This window comes from Amblyomma maculatum, chromosome 5, assembly GCF_055883805.1.
Source record: "Amblyomma maculatum isolate TAMU_Amacu chromosome 5, ASM5588380v1, whole genome shotgun sequence".
Classification (NCBI taxonomy): domain Eukaryota; kingdom Metazoa; phylum Arthropoda; class Arachnida; order Ixodida; family Ixodidae; genus Amblyomma; species Amblyomma maculatum.
In genome coordinates this window covers 35731523-35758626 of record NC_139348.1, presented here as the reverse complement: position 1 = coordinate 35758626, position 27104 = coordinate 35731523, and the positions used below count along the sequence as shown (strand labels likewise).

Here is a 27104-nt window from a genome sequence, read left to right as displayed (position 1 = left end):
CATTCTTGCCGCCTGGGGGCGGTGGGGGCGCCTTCTTCTTGTCTTTCGATGACGTCAGGTTACGGGAGGAAGAATCGTTGACGTCACTGTCACGTGAGCCGGCGGCGCGGTTGCCGCGTTCCGCGCTGTCATGGGCTCCGCGAGTGGCGTGACCTTGCTTTTTGCCAGGTGTGTCCGTTTTCAAGACGCCACGTTGCCGAGGCTTATTTCTGGGCGTTCGAAGTCTTCGGAATTTTGCCGTGCAATCCTGTGAGCCCGTGGGGTGGGCCAAGCCGCAGATTACACATGACGGTTTACATTCATATGGAGCTGGACCTTCTGAAGTAAGCTCCACACATTGACCACACAGGCCGCACTTTGCATACTTCAGTGAACGCCTAAAAAAAAGAGTTTGCTCATTGAATTTGCTACAACAGTATCTATGTGTTTTGTCCAGGAAAGGTTGTTAGTAATCCGTCGGCCCAAATATTTATACTGTATAAATCCATCAATGACATGTTGCTAGTACCGTACAGAAAGTGAAAAGGCCCTTTCTTATGTATAATTTTCATTAAAACTGTTTTTTGTTTTTCAAAATTAACACACATCTGCCATTCATTGCACACGCAATCACTTTCGCGAAATCATTGTTTAGACACACTCGGTCATAAACTGAAGAACCTTTTCGTACAAAATACAATCATCCGCGTACAACTTCACATTGACTGAAAGACCTGTAACAATGTCATTAATAAATAATATAAATAGAAGTGGACCCAATACGGATCCCTGGGGACGCCAGATACGATCTCGGTACTGTTAGATGAAGTGTTGTTTACAGTGACAAATTGACACCTGTTGGAGAAGTATTCCGTTATCCATGTAAGTATCTGGTCGTTTTTTTAAATAATAGCTTAGTTTATGCATTAGTTTGATATGTGACACCTTGTCAACTGCTTTGCGAAAGTCCATATATATGGCATCGGTTTGCTTTCCCTTGTTAATCGACTGAGCGAAGTCATGTACACTCTCAACTAATTGTGTAATTGTGCAAAATTCACTCCTGAAACCGTGTTGAAAATCTGTGAGTACTGTGTTCTCTTCCAAGAAACCTAATATATGTTTATGAATTATGTGTTCTAAAATTTTACATGATGTTGACGCTAGCGAAATTGGTCGGTAGTTGTCGATGTGGTGAGATGCTTGGGTAAGGAGACACTGTCAAAAACGGAGCCACACAGGAAATTCCGCAGCGCAAGGACTTACGGTTATCCGATGGCGTAGTGAATCATTGACCCATAGACGCTACAAGGGGTGGTCTTATGGCAGAACATCTGCCTAGCATTCGAGAGGTACCAGGTTCGATCCCTGGTGCCGCCGGGTACTGACTGGTCTTTAAGGGTGCAAGATTCCCACCGAGTAGGCGCTCGCCTTTTCTGGGGTGAAAGTTCTGGGAAAAGGGTCTTCAACGAAACCACTATTGTAAGTGGACACATATGGGCTTCTGCTGCTCGAGGCAGACTTATGGGTGTCCTATGGTGGAACAAATCACTGACCCATCGGTGCAACAAGTGGTGGCCTTGTAGTAGAGCATTCGGGTGATACCATGTTCTATTCCTGGTGCCACCGGGTACCCACCGGTTTTTTAGTGGGATATGCAAGATCTCCTTCGGCGTGGTGGTCGGTTCTTCGGGGGTGAGATGTTCTATTCCTGGTGCCACCGGGTACCCACCGGTTTTTCAGTGGGATATGCAAGATCTCCTTCGGCGTGGTGGTCGGTTCTTCGGGGGTGAGATGCTTGGGAAAGGGGACATCGACGGAAAAGGGGCCACACATGGGCTGCTGCAGCGCGAAGACTTGTGGGTCGTCCGATGGCGTAATGAATCATTGACCTAGTGGCGCTACAAGTGGTGGTTTTGATCGAGCAGGCTAACCTAAAGCGTTTTTGAAACTCTTTGTGGTATTGTACGTTGAGACGTTTGCCCCGCTGCATTTTGCATTGTTAACAGGAAATAAAAAAGCGGTGGTCATATGTCAGAGCATCCGCCTAGCCTACGGGAGGCACCAGGTTCAATCCCTGGTGCCGCCAGGTACTCATCGGTTTTCATTGGGTGCAATATATTTTCCCGGATCTGGCGCTCGCCTTTTCTGGGGTTAGATGTTTGGGACAAGGGTCATTTCGGATGTCAGGCCATTTTCAGTTATGATTTGAAGGGCGCAGCAACGTGAGCTCAAGAAGTTTATGTTTTTTTGTACCAGCATAAACACTCTCTCCATTCTGAGAATTTTATTGTTTTGCTCGCTTTTTTTTCTAATGTTTCAATTTTTCCCAATTGTTCCAATTAGTTACATTATCAATGAACGCTCTGAATTTCATAACTAGCATCATCAAGAATTGGCTTTTCAATCTGAGAATTTCGACACATTTTAACCCCCTTTTTTATTTTATTTTTATTTCTTTAAATTTTGAGTTAAGCGATTTGAATAACTCGTCATCACCAAACAGACACCAATCAGTGATCAATCACTAGAACCACAGATCACCATGATACGATTATTTTAGCAGCCGCTCATTAGACTACTATGACGCCGACAGGGCTTTTCGGCCGAACGGGATAGATAAGCCACCGCTTATAAGTGGGTGTCAAAGAATTGACCTTCAATGTTTGCTGATTGTTTGAAATTTCGTTCGAAGTATCGATGTATAAAGACAAAAAAAAAGATCTAAAATGTCAGAAGTGAAAAAACGCCGTATGTCTGCGTGAAACGCTGTTTCGTCATAGCCTTAATGGACGAACCCTCTGGCGTTGCACCAAACGGGAACCGTGTGTACCGCTGAACGCGCCCATCACATTTCAAGACGCGATGTCTGAGCTTACCGCTGACCCCGCTGCCCGACAGTAAGCTATAAGAGATAAATAGAAAAAAAACTAAAAAAAAAACGTATCGCGCGCGCGCGTGTTTGTGTGTGCGTGTGTGTGCGTGCGTGCGTGCGTGAAAAACGCTATCGCTTCACACCCTTATTTTTATTCTTGCAAAATACAAAGCGAACACGTATACTTGAGGAGTTCGTGGGATTTCAGCACGTATTGTGTAAAGTTTTAAGGGAAGCCTTCCTGGTATGGAATCTATTACATCACTGAAGGTGACATCAATCGGGAGGGTTGTGATGTGGACGACGCTACGGGTCGGACGATAAGTGCACCCATGCTGCTCCGTTCGCGCGTCCGACCGGATGTTTTTCCATGTTGTTGTTGTGGCTGTAGGAAGAAGGAAAAGAAAATTCAGGGGCCTGCTACTGGCTCTGTAGCTGAGTCACCTTCGTTGCCTCGTGCAGACAGAAGAGAGAAAGTAGAGGAGAAAGGAAAAAGAAGAGGAGAGAAAGGCGCGCGCCGCAACAACAGCCGTCGTCCACCATCGAAGCGGCGGCGGGTGCAATGATGGCCTACAACAGATAAAAATTCGGTGGCTGACTATACCCCGCCGCAAGCGGCGTTGACATACCGTCCCAGCCCCGTAGGGCCAGGAACAGCCATCCTTCACTACCTCACCTGTTGTAGGCCGTCACTGCACACGCGACGCGCGTTTTTCTCCCTGTTTTTTTTTTTTTTCCTTTCTGCTCTGCTGTCTCTCTTCTGTCCGCACGAGGCAGCGGAGGTGGCTCAGCTACAGAGCCAGTAGCAAAAACAACGCAGAAGGGTGAACTCAGAGAAGAATTCGTGTGGATGCAACTGCGAATGAAAAAGCTATGACAGACTCCTTTGAGACGTTTAGATCCGAAGAAGAAAGGGATGCGATTCGGAGCTTACACTACTAACGCATGAGAACAACGTAATCTGCTTTCTGGCACGCAATATTAAGCAATGAGCGCCTCATGCACACAGTCGAGTTTATGCACCATGGGTGAGGTACTCAGTGAACGTGAAGGCTGACTTGTATGTTACCTTGCATTTCTCAAAGGCGCTTGTGACGAGGCATGCAGTTGCCAGCGGCGGTCTCTGATCATTGCGTGGTTAAGTGGGCCATAGGGTTGAAAAAACGAGCCAACTATAGCTTTCTAGTGCGACCTTTCGAAGTTCAATAACAAACTTTTGATGAATAAACCTTTCACTGTTTGGTGTAACACAGGAAATGAACAAAATAATCCGTGACAACAAGCATGAATTGGGGCAACTGTGGGAAATTTGCAAACACGTTAAAATAAACGCCATTGAAAGGGATTGCTGCATACCATACCAAGAGGGGTTAAAGCGGTCATGACATCAATTTTGGGATATAAACTTTTTATTGCATCTTCAGCTCCATCATTTTTAAATCTAGTATTTTCATTTGTTCGTGAACAGCTCGCTGATCCGGCCATGAGCGTAGCCGGTGACGACATAGACCAACGCCCCGTCATTTGCTGTATGATCCGTGCACGAGCAGCGTCAACCGCTGTTACGCTATTCTAGCGTAGCCGATGCGTTGGACCAAACAGTAGTCATGCCGCTAACCGCAGTTACCGAAAACTGCTCATCTGTCTCTGTTAGCGCTTTAATCTAGAGTTATTGTATATGCTACCTAAGTCCGTTATACCTAGTGGCACGGGCAGAGGCATATTATTTTATATTACTTTTGGATAGCCTCACCATAATATATGTATATGCTAACCTAGGCAATAGCGGCGCCAGTGGCGGGATTCAGGAGTACGTCAGGGCCCGAGTACGAAAGCTGCACGAGCTCGTTTTCAAGTCTTTCCGAAATACGAGTTGCGGCTGCTAATGCGTCGCTGCGAGGATTGAAGATGCTCGCGAGGGCCTTTTTTTCCGATCCTGCCGTATTTTTTTTATGGCTGCCTGAAGCATAAAGTTAAGGTTGGCCTTTGTGTGGAGGCGAAAACATTGATGATGCTGCAGACATCCGGGAGAAACTAATGCGCACACGCGCCAAGTGCCTCCTACAAACAAGCGATAAATGAACATCTGTTGTTGTGGCTGTAGGAAGAAGGAAAAGAAAATGCACGGGCCTGCTACTGGCTCTGTAGCTGAGCCACCTCCGCTGCCTCGTGCAGACAGAAGAGAGAAAGTAGAGAAAAAAGAAAAAGAAGAGGAAGAGAAAGACGCGCGCCGTAATAGCCGTCGTCCACCACTTAAAGGAGCCCCGAAACGATTTTTAAGCACATTGTTTTGCCTCTTGGTTACGTAGATTGAGTTATAGTGACACTATTAACGGTGGTTGTTTTGTGTATTATCCAGTATTTAATATTTTAATTTGTTCGTGAAAGCGAGTTCGGACCACTGATGGTGCCGGCACACAGCGGCCATTTTTTGGCAGCGGATATGACGAAATTGGGTCCGATTTGATGATTGGACGAACAATAAATTCACGGCTAAATGAACTCATGATTAATGATACGCTCTGTAACGGTCTTGCGTTTTCTAATATACTTACAAAACCGACATATTTATTTTAGATTAAAGCACTTCAAATAAAATGTTACAAAAAATAACGCTAGAGGCTCTGTCTATTTTCCCGAATCCAAGAATTTTGCGCCCCTCTAGTAGAAATAGTTGCTCATGTAGCTCCTGTTTGCCCTGTGTTTGCCTCAGGTATCGTCGTATCGTATACTTGCGTATACCTTGCCAGACTATGGATGACTATGCATGTGGTTTGCCGTTTGTTTATTCCTCGTGGTTTGTTGTAGGTTGTTCTTCGTATCCTAGTAGGCTGTCCTGCCTAGACCGATCGGTTTTTGCTGGTGAAGCTTGGTTATATTTCGTGCTGTCATGAAGAAATTCTGCGCAGTCCCAGGCTGCTCGAGCAGCGAAGGCGTTGGAGGAGAGTCGTACCACAGAGTTCCTTCCCATAATGAACGAAAAAGAATGTGGTTAGAAGCTCTGCATTGAGAAAGAACCGAATCGGCGTGTGTGCCAGTGTTCATCGGTAGCTTATGCATCCGTAGGCTACAAGCAACGGTGGCTACGCAGCAACGCGGTGCCAACGATGCCAGGCGCTCTGCGAAAAACAGTCGAAGACGGAAGTATCGTGACGGACTGAGCAGTGAAAGTTGTGCCAATGACCACGTTTTTGTTCAGCGAGTCTGTCGAAGTTCATACACGATCAAGGATTCAATGTTTTAACTGCTGTATACTTTCTCAGAGAGTCATCGTTACGAATAACGACCTTGGCAGCCGCTCACTGTTCTCTCGACTGTCAACAGATCGGGCCGCGTGAGCGCGTAAGCACACTTGAGAGCTCGAGGAGGAATGGCAACGAAATTTTAAGGTCGAGCGCTGCGTACAACCTCTCGATTTATATAATATTGGTCAACTGTCGATCGCGTGGCTTGTCTGTGAGTTTGCGCAAGCTTGTCGATTTTTTTTTTTTCCAGAGCATGGCTTGCCGGAGCTCCGACCGCATTATCGAAAAAAAAAGGGGGGGGGGGGCGGAGTACATCCCTAGCACGCGTGTTCCCCTGTCCCTTGCCACAAGGTCTGTTGACGCAACAAAGCAGATGAAACGCGTTTTTACCCCCCCCCCCTTTTGCTCTTTTTTTTTTTCAATAATGCGGTCGGAACTCCAGCAAGCCATGCTTTGAAAAAAAAACAAAACAAAAAGACAAGCTTGCGCAAACTCTCAGACAAGCCACGCGATCGACAGTTGACCAATATTATATAAATCGAGAGGTTGTACGCAGCGCTCGACCTTAAAATTTCGTGTCTATTCCTCCTCATAGCACCGCTCGAGCTCTTAAGTGTGCTCACGCAACACACTCACATTATAAGCGCATCTGCTACTTTGGCTGCCAGTGGTAGTTCCTTTGCCACACTGGCTGTGGCTGTGGGTAAATGCAAGAGGGGGGGGGGGGTAATAGTTGCAAATTTATTGTAGCGTTTGCAGACTTGGAATATGGCCACATCTTCAAGGCAGTGCTGTCCCTATGGGAAGGATATGGCTGCTCCAGCATGAGCATTTCTTAGGGGCCAGTGACAATCAAAGGAGGCCAGTGCTGAGGAATCGGCCGTGGGTTAATGGAGCTGCCAGACCATGAGAATGAGCAACAATTCAGCGCGGCCACATCACTCAACGATCACGAGAAGTGACAAGATAGTGGCTGGTATAGCAACGTGGACAATAAGAGTCTGAAGAAATGAATAGCGTGGATTTCGGTGACACTCCAACGGCGAAAGGCATCATTTTCAAAAGGCAAAGCTTCATCATGTTCCTTATGAGCCCATAGTACTAGTACTGGGATCAGCACCGACTCGTAGCTGATTCTCAATGCAAGGGCTTGCACATGAATGTTCGTACAGAAGAGCAAGTCGCATTCTTCTCATCTCATATTTCCAACATCACAGTGAAAGCCTGGTTTCTGCAAGCCACACAAGAGATGTGTTATCAAGGTGTTGTGACATGATACATGAAGAATGACCTTGCTCACTGACTGCTACAAAGTGTTCATGCACTGTTCTACTGTGTTGTCCTGATATTTGCCCTAACAGCATATGCCACAGAAAATTTGACTGCTGGTTCAAAGAGCATGCAGCCATCGAGCTTGCTGAAATGCTTTCCCATTGCCTTAGATACAAAATGTCTTAGACAAAGTTTTGTACCAAGAATCATTGCTGCATGTTGTGTAGTTTCATCCATGACTTCAAAACTTGCAAAATGGACTTTATGCGAGCTGTGGTGATCATCCAGCTGGTTTCGATAGCTGCTCCTACTGGCTGCCACTACACCATTGAAAGTTCCTTGTTGCCAGTCCCAAAATCTAACCGTGCCGTGTCGACCGTGTGCATGACTTGTGTGTTGAAGATGGATATTTTTCTGCATCTGCAAAGTGTGTCCATGTTTTTGACCAACTGCATTTGATCCAGTCTCCACTGTCCCCTAAGTGCAAACAAGTTCAAACGGCTGTAGCAAAAATGTTCGCGTTCTTGAGGGACCAGGCGACGTCTCAGAAATGAAGATCTGTCCTTCCTTCCTTTATATTTTGTTCGAAGCCCTGTGTTCATATGTCCAGCGATATTACCTGGAACCTTCACCAACTTCCTACAGCTATGCTTTTCTTGTAGTTAATGATTAGCACTTAGAAAGCAATGCTTGTTGTGCTGTATATGACCCTGTTGAACTTTGCAGAACTCAAAACCAGCGAAATGTGCCAGTTGTAATGCAGTGCAGCTGCGCTGGGACGAACCTGAACTGAAAATATTCTTGAACAAAACCTGTGGTCCAGATTGTGGCCCTCTCTGAAACTGGCTTGCTAAAAGGAAGGTCTCTGTCTAGATATATGACTGATAAAAACTGCCACGTAAACTGTTTTTCTTATATAAGTCTCACTGCTTTACATACTCCAGGAAATTCCGCATGTGTCTTTTGATAACATCACCAATCTTTGGTTGGACGTTATTAAAGTAGCAGCTGTGAGGATACAACTCTGCTCACAAGCTCTTTCTGTTGTTTCTTTGTATGTGCTTCCACAGAAAATTTTAACTGTAGCTTTGTAACTGGTGCCCATCTCCTCAGATCACATGTGTTGATTTAAATTTCTATCCGTCTCTCAGGGTGACAAGAACACAGATTCCTATTTGTGAAAACTTCTAGTCATTGTTGACAGTGATAGAAGCCACGCTTCCTATTATCCTTCAGCCTCTTCTGTAGACCACCCCTGCATTCATCCAACATCCAAGTGAAGTGGTCACTGGCACCTTGCTGCATTTGGAGTGAGCATTGCTTGCATTTAGTGCTGCCTACCATCTATGTGGCTCCAAAAGTGCTATCCGGGTTAGTATACTTGGCAGCAAGGAGTAGGTGTCGAATCTTGCACATCAAGAATATGAACCTCTTTTTCTTTTTTGGTATGCTCTCGACATTGGAAGCTCAACATGGTCTGCTTCATACCTCGCTGCAATACTCCACGCGTCAACATAACTACAGGTCAAAGTTATGCAATGCCAGAACTTTTGCCTCACTATCAGAATATAGGTATTGTTATGGCTGAGCCTTGAAACAGACACCTAAATGTGTATCCTAAGTGCCATTGGCACAAGAGCCTTTCAAAATTCATCACTGAAGGTAGCCTGGCAAGTTGGTGCATGCCTCTTTGTGAAGCAGCATGCAGTATTTATTGCCTGCAAGCAATATATTTATTCAGTTGCTAGCGAGTTCTGTGTTAGTGTCTTCATGACTCTGTTCCGTCACCCAGTGCACTGTTTTGCTAAGGAGAATTTAAAAAATGGCCATTAACATGGCCACTGGGGAAGCATTTGCTTTTCTTGGTTCTTCCCGGTGTTGCAATAGGGTGTTGTAGTTTGGCCTCATGGTTCCGGAAAGTGTAAGACCAAAAATGAAGAGCCCTGAAAAAAAGTGTTTCAAAAGTTGTATATCTGTGTTGCCCTTTTCTGTCTTTGCCTGGCATACTAATTGCTTTTCGGCTTAACAGTATTACATGCTGTAATCCGTGCTGCAAGCTGTGCACTGTATAAACAAATGAAGCTTGAAAAAACTGAAAACTGGTTTATTTTTTTTTTTACCTTTAACAGTTGGGAAATTTTAACCCCGTGTAGCGTTCCGATGGAAACATCTTCGTAATCATGGTCACCGCACTTGAAGAGATCACTCTTTGTTCTCCAGTTCAGTCTTTCCCCCAAATCCGTCTTGCAAACTGGTGGTAGGCCACATAATAGTTTCTAGAAGGAAAAGAAGAGACATCTGTGAAAGAGCAATCTCAGGATTTACAAAGCTCCAGTCCACATTGGTTTGACTCAAATGTCTAGCGTACTGCAAAAAGAGTACCACCACAAGTCACCTCCATACCTTGAAACAAAATACCCTATGTAGAGTTTTTTTTTTGTTTGTTTAATGTTTTCTCTTCTCAAGGAATAAAAAAATATAAACGAAAAGGTTGTACATTCTAAGTTCTGCTATAGATTAGTCATTACATTACTGATAGTGCTTTCTACACATATACAATGATAATAAATGAGTAAGCTGCACTAGTGAATCCAGTGAAATACTGTGCTTTTACAGCATGCACACATGTTGGAAAGGTTCAAATGTCCTTAATGTGGAAACCTAGTCTGCCAGTTTCTGGTGCACTGCACCCTTCTCATTTTTGAAAGGCATGCGGTACGCTTTTAGAAGGCCTCATTCCAAAGAAGAAAACGAAATGCGCTACGTGCACAACGCGCGAGCCACCATTAGTGCTTTTTTCAGGGGATTCAACTTCGGAAATACCTTGTTGTGGATATCCATTTCAGGCTCCTAGCTGGCCCCTCTCAATGAGGTCGCCGTATGCGATTTGCAACACCTCCGTATCCAGCAGAGTACAAATATATATATATATATATATATATATATATATATATATATATATATATTCGTCTTGGCATATACCGATATGCCGTCCCGGTTCCTGGCTGCACATGGCTCAACATCTCGGCAGCACAGAGGCTCCGTACACCTGGACGCAGCAACAGTTTCAATTAGTCATCAGTGTGGTGCTTTCTCCGCTCGCGTGACTTTCGCGGTTAAAATTGAACGTAATGTTACCACAGTGGCTCTATCACCACGCTTTTAATCGCGATATGGACAAGGCACATTTCGTCAATAACGCGTATGTTGTTTTTCGAAGTTCGCGAGGCGTGCCTGCGTACCGGGAAGGACTTGGCGGAAACGATCTAATCGAGCCACTGCATTCTACAAGAATTCGTTTCAGTTCCAAGAAAGGATGCAAAAAAATTGCTGCGATTCATATTTACCAGTGCGCATCGTCAGCTTGGTGGTGGTCTGGCAGCGTTGCTGGGCGATCGTCAACACCGCGCGGTGGACGCGACGACGCTGGTCGGCTGCTGTTCGTCCCCTTTCGGCGTATCCCCGCACGGAATAACGCGCAGATCGTCGCTCCGTCGCGATATCTCGCGTTAGAGTTCCGATTAGTCTGGCAAGTCCATTTACGGTGACTTCTTATGCACTACTAAGGTGCTAGCAGAGCTGATATCGGATGGTGAAGCGTCGCTGACCATCCACTTGTTTATCACCATGGGAGCGACGCTGCTACTTACGCCCATGTGTTCCTCGTAACCATAGAAACGACGCTGCCATCCTTGGCAGGAACGAGTTAAAGCAAACAGGCAACCATGTTGTGATAACTTCCGCGACGTCATCGGTTTGCCTCTTTTGATTGGTCGCACCCAATGACGTCAATGGGAGAGCGAAATGGGAATGGGAAGCCCCGCAAAATTTGAGTTGAGGGCAGTTTTTTGTTTGCTTCTATTTTTAAATTTCTTCATTGAATAACTCCCGTTCCTGTGCACCGATTCTTGTAATTCTTTTTGAGAGAGTATCCCTGTGACATAAAGAATTGACCTGAAGCATAACCGACATCACATTACGAAGCGCTTCGCGGCTCCTTTAAGCGGTGGCGGGTGCAACGACGGCCCATAACAGATAAAAATTTGGTGGTTGGCTAGCCCCCGCCGCAAGCAGCGCTGACCCACCGTCCCAGCCCCGCAGGGCCAGAAACAGCCACCCTTCACCTGAACAGCTGCATGTTTGAGCCCTACTTTACTGTGGGTATGCTGTATCGACTGATCAGTTATGTTAACAGAATAATCGCTACTGTTTTCATTTTGCAAACTCTTTAATGTGTACTCATGGTAAAGCGTCTCGATCAAATATATATATATATATATATATATATATATATATATATATATATATATATATATATATATATATATATATATACTGGGTAAGCCTTCCCAGCTTATCCAGCACCTCCACTACTTGTGAGCAAACGTCTTTATTCCAGCTCAAATCTGTAAGTCTGCGCGTGAGCTCCGGATCTCCGGAGAATGATGATGATGCTGTGAAAATGAAAACTTTGTCAACTTTGGGTGGGGGAACGAGGAATCTCGTTTGCGAGACAGACATGCGGTCATAGGTCGCGAAGGCTCGCTGATTGACGCTGAATAAAGGTAGCAGCCATGACAATATGCTGCATTCATCCTTTGCAAAAGAGCGTCTTCGCACAGGTCAGCAGTCTGAGGAATCTAGCTATCCCACGCGTGTTATAATGATGACTTGTTGAAAACTGGTGCAATGGATTAAGGCACGCCATAAGTCACAACACGAGAGCGACAAAAGGTCGGCGTGGTGCCGTATGTACATAGAATATGGCACATGGGCTAAGGAAGGTGCGAAGCCGCTATGGCGTTCTCGTAGTTTTTTCTGGGCCAAAACAAAATTAGCAGTTTGTGCTCACAAATTCGGAACCGGCAGGAGAATGACGGCGACAAGATAAAAATTGAGCAATTTGCGCTCACAAACTCGGAACCGGCAGGAAAATGACGGCGACAAGATAAAAAGACGTGGTTGCACCGTTAAGCGTCGCTCCCTGTTTGTACCGTGTGTGTAGGTGCATTGAATAATCTGCCTTTCTCTTGCGGAGGTGTTTATATAGTGCAAACAGGGCGGTATCTCAACATTAGGCTAGGGGAACGCCACAATTCCTTAAAACAACGGTTTGGGAATATTCCGGAACATTGCCGCTGATATATGAATAAAGAGGGCAATACGAAGAAAAAGAAAAAGTGCACACCACTTTTTTCTACTGCCACCGTACCTTTTAGACATCGTGACAAGCTCGTCTGGTCATGACGTCACCAAACGGACTAACCCTTCACACGGACCCCAGATGTCAGTCAAGGGTGGGGAATAGCATCACGCAGACACCTCCCCAGACCTAACCTTCTCTAAAAACGCAGTACATTTAAACTGGCAAAATACGGAACAGAACTTCGGAAGCGATCGCTTTATCCTGGCCTCTACCCTTAGAAAAGGCGTAAAGTCCTGCAGGAACCGTCAACCAAAGGTTACGGAATGGGCTAACTCTCGAGGAATAAGAGACAAAAAGAAGGCCGGGGGAAATCACGGATATCGAGGAATGGGCGGAAGTCCTCAAGCGACACGTTGGAGAGTCAACGACAACGCTAGAAAAAAACGCCCCAGAAATTGCAGACAGCAAACTGCTCCACATGTGGGAGGCGAAACACGTACGGGACGTAGGCTTAAAAATAAAAAATGCAACAGAAACCTTCGCAGAAGGCTAGCTAGACGCAGCAAATAAATCGAGAATTACGCGATTAAGTTATGCGAACAAAATTGGTGCGACAGGTGCGATGAAATGGGTATGAACCTTTCCAAGACGTCACCTACTTGATCGAACAAAGTCCAAAGCCCAATCGGACAACAGGTTGGCTAAAGCTAGGCATGCGCACAAGGCACAGCTGCCGAATTCATGGATAAGTTAAATCAAATGTACATTGCAGATACCACCCCCTGCGCCCTCCCGGTGTACACGGGAGCGGCAAACGAGATACTCGATGCTCCCATTACGGAGCCAGAGGTGAGGGCAGAACTTTTCAGCCTAAAAACTAAATCGGCCCCTGGCCCCGATGGGATCCCAAACAAGATCCCCAGGAACTTATATGACGACTCCATCATCGCTTTTACAGGGTATATCAAGGAAGTTCGGACCAACTGGAAAATACCCCAGCAATGGAAGCAGGCAAGCGTTGCCCTAATCCTAAAGCCGGGCAAGCCCCCCAGACTTGAAAATCTCAGGCCAATCTTCCTAACTTCATGTGTACGGAAACTGATGGAGCGAGTTGTGCAGGCTAGGCTCACAAAGTACATGGAAAATGACTTGTGGCCTCGTGAAATGGTCGGCTACCGACCTGGACTGAGCCTACAGGACGTGATGCTCAGATTAAAACACGATACCTTGGACGCAAAGTCAAAAGATTCTAAAGTGATGACTTGATAAAGGCGTTCAACAACGTCGAGCACGAGGCTATACTCCAGGGCTTAATCGACATAGGCGTAGGCAAGAAAACCTACAATTACATAAGACTTTCTGTCAGACAGAAGCATCTGCATAAAGTTCCAAGACATCGAGTCCCCCGCAGTGGAGCTAGGGCACGCCTCAAGGCTCTGTCCTATCGCCTCTCCTCTATAACGGGGCCATGAGAGGACTCCCCACGGCGCTCAAGAAAATTAAATGTCTAAATTTCAGCATTACGCGGATGATGTCAATCTCTGGATTTACTAGGGGAACGACGCGAGCATAGAAGAGCGCTTACAGGAGGCAGCGGACACAGTATTTGCCTACGCCGCCAATAGGGGCCTCTCGTGCTCACCGCAAAAATTGGAACTATTCTTCTACAAACCTAAATCCCTTAGGAGAAACATAGACTTAAAATTCGAAATTAAAGTTGAAGAGGTAAAACCGTTCCTAAAGTAGAGCAAATCAGAATCCTGGGATTCTTTATCCAGGAAAGCGGATACAATGAAGGCGCCATAAAAAAGCTACACGACTACGTGTCGCAAGTTCTAGGCATATTTAGAAGAATCTCTAGGGGCAGAGGCCTTAAAGATAGAAGCCTACTGAAACTAGTACAGGCTTACATCTTAAGCCGAGTGTGCTGTGCCACACCCTTCCTAAATCTTAGGGCGGATGAAAATAGGAAATTAGACACTCTCATCCGAAGATGTATCCAGAGATACCGAGGACTCCCAGTGTGCACCTCTACGGAGAAACTCCTCCCCATGGGGATACATAACTGGGAAGAATACACAGAAGCAGTTCGCATGTCTCAGCTAGAGAGACTAAGCAGCACCACCACCGGCAGAGCCATCTGCAGATGGCAGGCTTGTAGACTGACCGCGGGCTGCACCGTAAACAAACATCCCCCCTAAATGTAGGGAGAAAATAGTGACACCCTCCCTCCGAGGAATATGCATCCGGAGCATAATACCAAGAGGAGGAATAAGAGCCGAAGCGCTAACAAACCGCTTCGGAAGAATGGATACCGAAGAGGTCACCTCGTGGACGCGGCTAGTGGGAAGTCAGGCGCGGCGGTTGCCTCGGTAGTCAACGGACTAGGAGCCGCCAAGTCGCCAGCCACTATTCGCAGCCGCAACATAGAGACGGCTGAAGAAGTTTCGCGTTGGAACGGAAGCAAAATTTGTAGTCAGCGATAGTAAAACTTGTATCTGAAATTTCACGAAAGGGAGAATCTCGCCGGAAACAGCTAGAATCCTGGCCGGCAAAGAGATGGCCCGCAAAGTGAGCCCAATATTGACACCAGCTCATGCGTCGGTTCCCGGCCATGAAGCGGCACACGAGTTAGCCCGAGCTATCTACTTCCGGGTAAACGTAGAACCGCCGGATTGCCAGAACCTAGATGAACGCGCGCAAACATATTGTGAAATCGTTCAGAATTATAGATTAAACAGAAAACTACTGCCACCATCGGATAAGATACTAATAGAGAGGCGATCGCATGGCGGCGACTGCAAGCTGGAAATTTCGTTAACCCAGTATTGGGGGACTTTCACATACTACCTATTCAGTAGTATGTGAATAGCTCACTGAATAGGTCATCTTGCTTGACGTTCTTGAATTTGTATTTTTTGAGGTACGACTTGATACCTTTGATGAACACCTCCGGTGTTAGGAAGTGCACCATCATACGGATGACACTTGATGCCTTGCTGTAGATAATGCGATCGAAGAGCGCATCTAAGTGGTGAGTCGAATTCGATGACACTGACATCGGGTGTGCCACCACTGTGGATTCGGCCCTCAGGATCGGCTGCAGCTCGTTCACGACGAACAGGTCCATCATCCGCCACTGCTGCTCCAGGTAGTCGGCCCCTGTGTACTGCATGTAGGTGGCGAAGCCCTCGTTAAGCCACAGATCGCTCCACCAGTCCATAGTAACCAGGTTGCCAAACCACTGGTGCGCTATTTCGTGGGCTATGAGGCCAGCGATGAGGGGCTTCTTGTGCGGCGTCGTCTTCTCGTCGTACAGCAGGCATTGCTCATGGAAGGTGAGCAGGCCCCAGTTCTCCATGGCGTCGGCCAGGAACGACGGCAGGGATATCAGGTCCATCTTGGGAAGAGGGTAAGGGATGCCCAGGAGGTCTTCGTAAAACTTGAGAAGCGTCGGGGCAACCTCCAGTGCGTACTTGAGGTAGGGAGACCTGTCCGTCAGGGACCAGATGGTGACATTGCCGTTGCTCTGGGACGTGAAGTTGAGGACGGCGAAGGCTAGCGTGTACGTGGACATGGGCATGGTGGTCTGGAAAGTGTCTGCTACATACCCGTTTGATCTTTCCTCCTGCTTTTCGACGGGCATTGTGGATAAAGCAGTGTAGCCCTCCGGTCTCACGATAGTGACAGAAAAAGTGGCCTTGAAGTCCGGTTCGTCGAAGCAGGGAAAGGCTCTTCGAGCGAACGTTGGCTCAAAGAACGTGAGCAATAAGTGCTTCAGTGTTCCGTTCTGGCGGTAATGATACTTGTGGAAGCCCCTGTCGACGCCCAACTTTCCCCGAAAAGCAATGGCGACCACGTAAGACTGGTTGGCGCGCAACTTCTCCCCGAGGCGGATGTGGAGGAACTCCTCTTCCGGCTCCATGGTCAAATGACTGGCCTTGATTTTGGCGAAGGGCAGCTCCGCGCTACGCACCATCACGCTGAGGCCCTTGTGACCAGCCAGGGACACCTCCAGCTCCGGTGATGCGTGCAGAGTGATTGTCTGCGTGTCGTCGGTGCAGTTCACGCGTATGACAACGTGGTGGTGGTAGTGGTTATTTATTGTATATACAAAAGGAAAGAAAATATGTTTGCCAGCCCCGGTATCTGCTATCTGAAGCACCTGAACTGGGGCAGCGGAAATAAAGGGATAGCGAGGAAAAGGTCGAGGAAATCAAAGGGGTGAGCGACAGGAAGAAAGAAAAGGTTAGGTAAAAAATAAAAATGTATACACTATGGTACAGTATACAATAGTTTTCGTGAGGCCCACCCGCAAATGTCTTAGGTCATTGAGCACTCGGCACATCGGGCGGGCCTCCGCAACAGCTCTGCGTCCAGGCAACTGTTCACTAGGCATGCAGGTACATGCACACTGTACAAAACACTGACGGCTGTTGTGGGCGATCAGCCGTTATTGTGCGAAATAGCACACGCGGAGCGTTCAGTCGCAGCGCGCACTATCTGGCGAGGTGAAATAGGCGGGTCATCAAGCCCGCCTGCTCAATATACTCACACAGGCTCACGTGTGTTCGCTCGCGGACGCGCGCACTGCCCGGCGGCCACAGGAGCACATACGCTGTCCGGGATTACCCCCTGTGCTCTGTAAGCCGCCAACAACTCACGTCGTGGTTCGGCTAGCGCGGCGCAGTGCAGTAGAAGATGTTCGAGAGTTTCTACCGCGCCACAGCCGTCACACACGTCACTGGTGGCAAGTCCGTGGCGCATCCGTCGTTCCCCTGGCCACACACATCCAATGCGTGCACGGAGGATATTGCGCGTTGCAGCCGAGTCAGCGAGCGGCCGCTGACACGGTGAATGCACTCACCTCTTGCGATGCGTAGGTCGGGGTGCTGCGTCCGGAGGTGGTCGTCGATTACCGCACGCACGTCCTCCAAAGCGAGTTGCTCGTCGCTAGGAGGGAGTTCATGTGCCGCGATCGCGAGCTCGTCGGCACGTTCGTTGCCCTCTATGCCGCAGTGGCCGGGGATCCACTGTGCCCGTAAGCGCAGCCGCGCTCCGCCAAGCGCTCGTTACGCGTGCGAATCTGACACAGCAGCGGAGTTCCCCGGCCGGTGGTTCGAAGGCGGCTGAGGGCAGCGCGGGAGTCACATAGCACGGCACACCTGGGTGGCGGCGAAGTCAGTTCAAGCAGTAGATCCAGGCCTAGGCGTAGGCCCAGCAGCTCAGCCGTGGTGGAAGAACCCAGGAATTACAGGTGCAGCTGTCTGTGCAGTTGCAGGGCGGGGATGCTAGCCGTCGCTGCTAGCGAGCAACTATCTGTGGCCACGGAGCCGTCGGTAGATTTTCTTTGTACTTTAGTGGAAATATAAATTAACAAATCAAAACTACATTTCATATGCTCCCGTTTCGACACTCACCGGAAGAGGGGAAAAAATGCAGCATTTCGGCATTTGAAATTATTTTAATGGACTAAGAATTTATCACGGACGTTCTGAAGTAAGCCTAATTTGTGGAACCAGAAAATAAATATTGTTACATGGCGACAAGCAAGAGAACAGCACCTAGTGCGAGGGCTCCTCTCGCGCCACTGCCGATCTTCGCAACACTTCCCGGGGCCACCGAGCGGTCGTCCCGATCGGTACGTTGAAATCGATAGTGACGTGACGGTGTAGATGTTCAAGAAAAGATAGAAGAGAATGATGCGCTTGCCTCCACGATGACGATGACCACGATGATGCTTGGGTGATCCGCCTCCCTGGAGCTTTTCAGCCATACGCCACCGAAGCATTCATGGGACCGATGGCTCGAGGTAGCGTCGGGCGGCTGGGCGGGGTGGGGGTTGCGTGCTCGTCTTTCGGTTCTTCGGGTCTTTGCTCTGGTCTGGTCTCTGGTGAGTTCATGTGTGCGCCTTGTCTTCAGATCCGGGCTGGGGACTGGGCGGCGGAGTTGGTCGGGTCTGGACAAGAAGGGCTGGGGCGAAGCTGCGCGGCGATATCCCAGGGCTCTTGGTCGATGGTCCCGGCATAACGATGGCTTCGATGTTACACGACGACAAGCAAGAGAACGACACAACATGGTGAAGGTTCATTTAATGGCTGGCCTAGCGCGAGGGTCCCTTTACGCTACTGCCGATCTTCTTCGCAACGATATCAGCAAATAAACTATAATGTGACGCCCAGAAATGGAGGTAAGAGAAGAGGAGGTTGACGAAGAAGCGGCTCGTGCTGGGACTTGCAAATTTGTCAGTATTTACAATAACTACATCACAGCTATCGACAGATTCCCTTGCTAAATGTATTTCAAATTTACAAACTTCCAAACTTTTGCTCCGTATTTTCTCCTTTCATTCAATTTTGTGATCTTAAATTTTTGCTTAGTTGATAATTAATTTAATACACTAAATCAGTATCTGTAGGACATTTGGCAGTCCACACTGAACTCTGGCCAATCCCCCTTCGTGGGTATGTGCCATTTATCAAGGAAGAAGAGGTGGACCTCGTTCGTAACATCTTGGTGAGAGGCGCTGGGTAGATACTCACCAGATATCCCGAAGACGGATTCCCAGCTTGAACCGCGCCGAAGTCGCCGTCTTGCTTGCCGCTACCTGAGCCTACGATGTCTGTTGACAGCGACGCTCCGAGGTTCGTGCCTCTCATGGCAGCATCACCGGGAGCCGCGTTCGTTCACTGGCTCATCCAGCGAAGAGGTGGATGAGTGTCTCATTCACTACTAGCGGGTGAGCCGGTACACTAAGTGGGACTCTTCCGCCAAGCTAGTTGACATGGTTTTCGCGCTTGACGACACAGTCCTAACGTGGTACGACAACCACGAAGACACTTTCAGCGCCTGAGACCGCTTTGTGGAAGAAATAAAAAAGTGGTTTGGAGATTATGACGCGAAGAAGTGAGTTGAACAAACGCTCTCTCCACGAGCTCAGCTTCCTTGGGAAACATGCACCAAGTATATCGAGGAAGTCTTGAAGCTGTGCAAGCTTTTCTCTGCTCGCATGGCTGAAGATTACAAAGTTCTGTTTAGAGGGTTCGCCGAAGATATTGTAGCGTGTGCAACAGCAGCCGCTAGGCGGCTCCTCATCGAGAGTCTCGTGCGCGAACTCGAAGAAGTGGCCCCGTGGCGTTCGAGAAGAAGCTGAAGTTAGCTGCCGTCTCTCGGTGCTCCGAACCTGCTCTTCTGCGCCTGCTAGCTCAACCCCCCGTTAAAACCCAACCTTCTGGTTACGGGCCTAAACGACTACGTGACACTGGTGGAGGTAAGGCCTTGAACTACATGTCTCGGGCCTCTCGCAGCCGCTCATCGAGTCCCAACCGGCTTCCGCTCGTATCTACACCCGTTCATCGCTGCAGCCGTCGCCTCCGGGGTCTGGCGCCGGAATTCGCTCCTCTACCTGAACCGACGCCAGCTGACCAGCAGTTAGAGACTTCTGCAATAGCCCAGGCAAGTCAGCACCAGTTGCTACTTCAGCAGCCTCGTACGCCCTCCAGTTTCCATGGTGGTACTGGGGAAGATGTCGACAACTGGATCGACCAGTTCGAGCGAGTGGCGCAATTTAATCAGTGGGACCCGGCTCAGAAGCTGCGCAATGTATATTTCACGCTTGAAGACTGCTAAAACGTGGTATGAGAATAGGGAGGCCTGTCTTCAAAACTGGGATTCCTTTTGCCAGCAGCTGCGGGAAACCTTTGCCAACCACGACCGCCGTGATCGCGCACACCGCCTCCTAGAAGCTCGTGTGCAACTACCTAACGAAAGTGTGGCCATGTTCGCCGAGGACGTGACGCGTCTTTGCCGACGGGCTGATCCCGACATGACGGAATCAGCGAAGTTGCGCCACTTGATGCAGGGCGTAAAAGAACCCCTCTTCGCTGGTCTGGTTTGGAGTACACCTCAAACCGTCGCGGACTTCATCAATGAAGCTACCCTCATTGAGCGAGCCCTGCAGCAAAGATACCGGCGCACGGAGTCTGCCTGTGGTCAGCCCTTCAGCAGTGTGGCCACATTGAACGGGTCCACTGACGATCACTCTCTGCGTGAGCTGATCCGCGAGGTAGTTCGCGAGGAGCTCCTCCAGTTCAATCTTGGAACGCCTAAACCGTCTGCCGTGGCTGTCACCGAAGCCGTGCGGGAAGAAATACGTCAAACATTGTCACCGCCTGAGTCACTGTCGGAGCCACGTTCTATGAACTACGCAGCGGCTCTTCGTCGGCCTGCAGTGCCTCCTGCGCAACAGCTTCGTTTCGAAGCACAGCCGCCGCCCACTTTGCAGCCACCGTTCTACCAACCGTCCTACCAGCCGCCATCTCAGCAGAGCCTCGTCATGCAGCCGTCCGCTCCTCAGCCACTGTTCTACCAGCCGCCATCCCGGCAGAGCCCCGTCATGCAGCAACCGGTTCGGAAGGCAGACGTCTGGCGCACTCCTCGCCAACGACCGCTGTGCTACCACTGCGGAGAACCCGGCCACTTTTACCGTCGTTGTCCATACCGTGAACTCGGTCTTCGGGGTTTTGCTCGTGATTCCCCGCGTCCCCGGGTCGGCGAACGCCCTCCAGAAATCGAAGAATATCTGGCAACCCGTGCAACCTCTTCGAGCGACAGTACACAGTCTTCTCCCGTGCGCTACTCGTCACCCGGCCGCCGTGAGTTTAATCATGTGCCGAGGCGCCGGTCGCCAAGCCCACACCGGGGAAACTGAAGGCGGCGATCTCAAGAGGGCAGGTTGCTGACGCACGGAATCGATGTCCCGAAGACCCTCCCGTGACGACTCAGCCCGATGCTGTGACTACGATGCCTCCGCCGCCCCATGAACCCGAAACTCCCAATCAACCTCAAGCCGATTACGTTGTTAGCGCCGACCTTTCCGTTCTCGTCGACGGACACCCAGTAACCGCTTTGGTAGACACCGGAGCAGACTTTTCAATAATAAGCAAGAATTTCGCAGATCGGCTCTCCAAGGTGAAAACTGAATGGCTGGGGCCGCAAATTCGTACTGCTGGCGGTCACCTTATGACGCCGATCGGACGATGCACTGCCCGAGTAACCATCGCCGGTTCAGCCTTTGTAGCCGTTTTTGTTATCCTGCCGCACTGCTGCAAGGACCTCATACTCGGCATGGACTTTTTACGTGAGCATGGGGCAATCGCCTGTATAACGATGACCGCTGACTCAGAACGATGCCACGCACCTTTACGCATCGTTGACACGGATGTATTCATGCCGCCACGTTCGTCTGCTCTCGTCACAGTCAGGTGCGACGACCAGTCCTGTGCTGCCGGTGTTGCCGAACAGAACACAGAGCTTCTGTTACATCATGGAGTCTGTGTTGCACGCGGTATAGTTCATCTGACTAATGGTCTAGCTCACGTGCTGATTACGAACTTCGGAAACGAACGGCAACGCATCGCTAAAGGCACCACGGTAGCTTACTTTGAAGGTGTCGCAGAAGCTGCCCACTACTGCTTTGTTCTTGAGACCAACACGTCTGCCAGCCAAACGCCCAACTTCGACCCTGATGTGAATCCCGCTCTATCACCGGCAGAGAAGGAAAGACTCGTCGGGCTACTCTTTCAGTTCCAAGACTGCTTCTCATCAGCCTCCGCGGTTAAACAGACGCCCTTGACTAAGCACCGCATAATAACCGACGACCGCACCCGACCAGTCCAACAGAACCCCTACCGAGTGTCACCGCGGGAACGCGAAGTCATTGCCCAGCAGGTAGACGAGATGCTAAATGACGGTGTCATCAAGCCATCGAGGAGTCCCTGGGCTTCGCCTGTTGTCCTCGTTAAGAAGAAAGACGGAAGTTTAAGGTTCTGTGTGGACTACCGTAAGCTCAATCAGGTCACAAAAAAAGACGTCTACCCGCTGCCACGCATTGATGACTCATTAGACCGGCTGCGCCACGCGCGCTACTTTTCATCGCTTGATCTTAAGAGCGGTTACTGGCAGATCAAAGTCGATGAACGTGATCGCGAGAAGACAGCGTTTGTCACGCCCGATGGACTTTATGAATTCAAAGTCCTACCTTTCGGATTGTGCTCCGCTCCAGCGACATTTCAGCGAATAATGGACGCAGTTCTATCTGGTCTTAAATGGCAGATGTGTCTAGTCTACCTGGACGACGTTGTTGTGTTTTCACCAACGTTCGAGGAACACCTCCAACGTCTCTCCACTGTGCTACGGGCTATCAGATCTGCCGGCCTCACGTTAAAACCACAAAAGTGTCACTTTGGCTATGAAGAGCTCCTGTTCTTGGGCCACGTCGTCAGCCATCGGGAAGTTCGTCCCGATCCCGCTAAAACAACAGCTGTCACCAAATTCCCTACTCCATGTAACAAGAAGACAGTTCGCCGTTTCTTGGGCCTCTGCGCCTATTACCGCAGATTTATTGAAAACTTTTCGCGCATTGCCGCTCCGTTGACACGTCTCACCCGGGATGATGTCACCTTCATCTGGACGGACGAACAGCAAAAGGCATTCGACGAGTTAAGGCACCGCTTGCAGACAACACCTGTGCTTGCCCCTTTCGATGCGCATGCCGAGACTCTGGTCCACACAGATGCCAGCAACGTGGGTCTAGGCGCTGTACTCGTTTAGTGGCAAGACGGTGCCGAGCGAGTTATCGCATACGCCAGCCGGACTTTGTCCCTTGCCGAATCGAACTATTCCACCACCGAAAAAGAATGTCTGGCTGTTGTATGGGCGGTGATGAAATTTCGACCCTATCTTTATGGCCGGCACTTTCGGGTTGTGAGTGACCACCATTTTTTGTGCTGGTTAACGAACTTGCGAGACCCCTCCGGACGCCTTGCACGATGGAGCTTACGGCTACAGGAGTTCGACATGACCATCATGTATAAGTCTGGACGACAGCACAACGACGCTGACTGCTTGTCCCGTTCACCTGTTGAGTTGGCGGAAGCTTTCAATCATCATTTTGTCAACATAGTTTCGAGTTCACATCATTCTGAGGCAATAAATGGAATTAACAGAAACAGCGATAGTTTGTACTTAGGGCCGACAGGTGAGAGTGAGATTCATGCAGAATTCATTTCTATGAATAATAGTACGGTTTGCGATATTGATGACATACAAATCAAGCCGGTTATATACGTTTTAGATTTGATCTTACCGCAGCTTTTGTTTATATATAACTTGGTCCTTTCAACAGGAACCTTTCCTCGGAAAATGCAGGCATCAAAGGTAATAGTACTGTTTAAAGGAGGCGGTAAAAATAACTTGTCAAACTACCATCCAATATCTATTCTACCAGTTTTTTCTAAGCCTTTAGAAAAATTAATACAAACTATAGAATTACTGCATTTGCTGATAAATGTTGTCTTATTACTCCCGCACAATATGGTTTTCGTAAAGGCAGATCTACTGAACTAGCTCTATTAACACAAAAAGAATTCATTCTACGAAGCTTTGAAAACAAAGAGTTAGTCGCTGGTATTTACATTGATTACTCCAAAGCATTTGATTGTTTAAATCATAGGACATTGCTCAAAAAGTTAGAAGCATACGGAATCCGAGGTGTGCCCCTAGACTTAATACGTTCATATCTGGAGCATCGTACACAAAGTGTTAGAATAGACGAAAATCTTTCTTCCTCAAAGCGTGTTACTATGGGCGTGCCTCAAGGGAGCATCCTGGGGCCCCTCTTATTTAATTTTTATGTCAATGATATTGTAAACATTAGTGCAAGGCCAGAGTATATAATATATGCGGATGACACAACACTCTTATTTCGAAGAAATGACTACAACGAGCTTGTAAACGACGTAAATGAATCGTTGAATCATTTGAGCACATGGAGCAAACTTAATTCATTAGAAATAAATGTAACCAAAACAAAAGCAATGTTATTTTCCGTAAGACAGTCATCGTTGCCAATAATGTCTCTAAATAATAGTATAATTTTTGGCCATGCTCCTATTGAAATCGTTGATGAAGTAAAAACACTCGGTGTTTATTTTCCCAAAAATATGTCCTGGGATAGGCACGTAAATGAAACAATTTCACGCCTGTCAAAAGTAGTGGGTATATTAGCAAAATTCCATTTCTTTCTACCGGCCAAAATTAAGCTTCATATATACAATTCATTGTTCCTGTCTCAACTAAACTACTGTTTCCTTGTATGGGGTAAAACTACACAAACAAATTTAAATCGATTATATGTACTTCAGAAAAAGGCGGTCCGCCATATAGCTGGAGCAGACTACGACACTCATACCATGCCGCTTTTCAAGAACTTTAGAATAATGCCAGTGGCCCATCTCTATTCATACAACTTAGCCGTTCGCTACAAACAGCACATTGCTACCTCTGAATCTGCAGTACTTTCCATCGCCAATTTAAGAGCATTTACACGAACATACCCTCCACGTTCTACAGATACTTGGATTGTGCCTTTTGCGAGAACAACATTTGGCCAGCAAATGCTCGCATATCTTTTGCCCTCCCTCTTAAATTATCTTCTCCAAAGTAAAGTTGATATTGAAAAGGTTAATAAGAGAACAATACATTTATTTTTTATGTCACAGATGTAAATATGATTTGCTGTTTTCTTTCATTCTTTTGTATTTTCGGGATTTCATGCTGCATTCATTGTGATGGTATTCACTGGCCCTGTTGATATTTCATGTTGTGCAGTTATATTAAGCTTCTCCGCAGACTGAATTATGTGGAAAAGGGAGATGTTTGTAAGTCTATTGTTTGAAACCACAATCTGAATTTTGGACGCACCGATATTGTAATTACTAACCCCTCGCTGTTGCCATGTGTTGGGGCCCGAACGCCGTCAAGTGAATTAACGTTCACTTTTTGTCTCGGGTCCCTCATTTCTTCTTGAAATGAAAATAAACTTCAAACTTCAAACCTGTCGAGGCTGCGCGGGAAGACGAAGAACCAGACTTTCCCCTTATCGCAGCCGTCGACGCGCTCACTGTTTCGCAGCAGCAACGTAACGATCCGGCTCTCGCACCACTTATCGATTTTCTGGAAGCGCGCACTACAGAAGTTCCCCGTCTCTTCGCCAGAACGCATTCATCGTTTTGCATGCGAAACAATGTTTTATACAAGATCAACTTCGCTCCGACGGGAAGAGATTACCTCCTCGTCGTACCACAGTCTCTTCGCGAAGAAATCTTACAGGCATGTCATGACGAGCCCACCGCGGGTCACCTGGGGTATGCTCAAACTCTGGCCCGAATTAAGAAGAGTTATTACTGGCCAAACCTTGCGGCCGCAGTACGACATTACGTGAGAACATGCCATGATTGCCAGCGAAGGGAAACACCGCCTGTGAAACCGGCCGGTTTACTGCATCCTGTTCAAGTGCCAAGATGCCCATTCGAACAAGTTGGCATGGATCTGTTGGGTCCTTTTCCAATTTCTGATTCCGGCAACAGGTGGATAATTGTCGCTACAGATTACCTCACGCGTTACGCTGAAACGAAGGCTCTCCAGCGCGGTACAGCAATCGAGGCAGCGAAATTTTTCATCGAACGTATAGTCCTGAGGCACGGCGCCCCGACAGTTATAATAACGGACCGAGGCACTGCTTTCACTGCCAAGCTACCGGAATCTGTCATGCAGCTAAGCGGCACTACCCATCGCAGGTCAACCGCCTACCATCCACAAACTAACGGCTTGACTGAACGTCTGAACAAAACTCTCGCCGACATGTACGTGGATGTTGAACATCGGTCTTGGGATGACGTCCTCCCGTACGTCACGTTTGCGTACTAAAGTCCCGTACAACACGGCGCAGCAGGAAACAACGCAAATGACGCCGTTCTCCTTATTGTATGGCCGCGAAGTTTCGACAATGCTCGAAGTCATGTTGCCTCACGACGGCCGTGACCTCGAAGTTGGCGCCGAGGAGTTCACTCAACGCGCAGAAGAAGCGCGACAGCTGGCGAGGGCACGCATCCGGAACCAGCAAGGTCGAGACGCCCAGCGTTACGATCACCGCCACCGTATAGTGACTTTCGCACCGGGCGACAGAGTGTGGCTCTGGACTCCGATTCGACGTCGGGGACTATCTGAAAAACTTTTGAAGCAGTAATTTGGGCCATACAAAGTGCGTCGTCAGCTGAGCGACGTCACGTACGAAGTGCTTCCGGACGGCTTTTCTTCTACTCGTCGCCAGCAGAAATCCGAGGTTGTCCATGTCGTGCGCATGAAGCCGTACTTTTCGCGAGAAAATTAGCGCACCGCCTAACGCATGTTTCTTGCTTTATTTTTTTCTCTCTGCCTTCGAATTCATCAAGTTGACATTTATTTTTTTGAGAGAGGGGGGTAATGTAGCGTGTGCAACAGCAGCCGCTAGGCGGCTCCTCATCGAGAGTCTCGTGCGCGGACTCGAAGAAGTGGCCCCGTGGCGTTCGAGAAGAAGCTGAAGTTAGCTGCCGTCTCTCGGTGCTCCGAACCTGCTCTTCTGCGCCTGCTAGCTCAACCCCCCGTTAAAACCCAACCTTCTGGTTACGGGCCTAAACGACTACGTGACAATATCTATAATATCCTTATCGGCAAATCAAGCCTTGATTCAGTGGCTGACGAGATCCAG

General features: G+C 48.3%; 1 protein-coding gene across 1 annotated transcript; it reads right to left on the bottom strand.

Moving 5' to 3' along the window:
* Positions 1-15371: 15371 nt before the first annotated feature.
* Positions 15372-16616, bottom strand: LOC146188016 (glutamyl aminopeptidase-like; the record flags this gene model as incomplete). Its single annotated transcript, XM_084604975.1, has 1 exon — positions 15372-16616. A coding segment is annotated over one exon (1245 nt), but the record flags the coding sequence as incomplete, so codon positions are not given.
* Positions 16617-27104: the final 10488 nt, after the last annotated feature.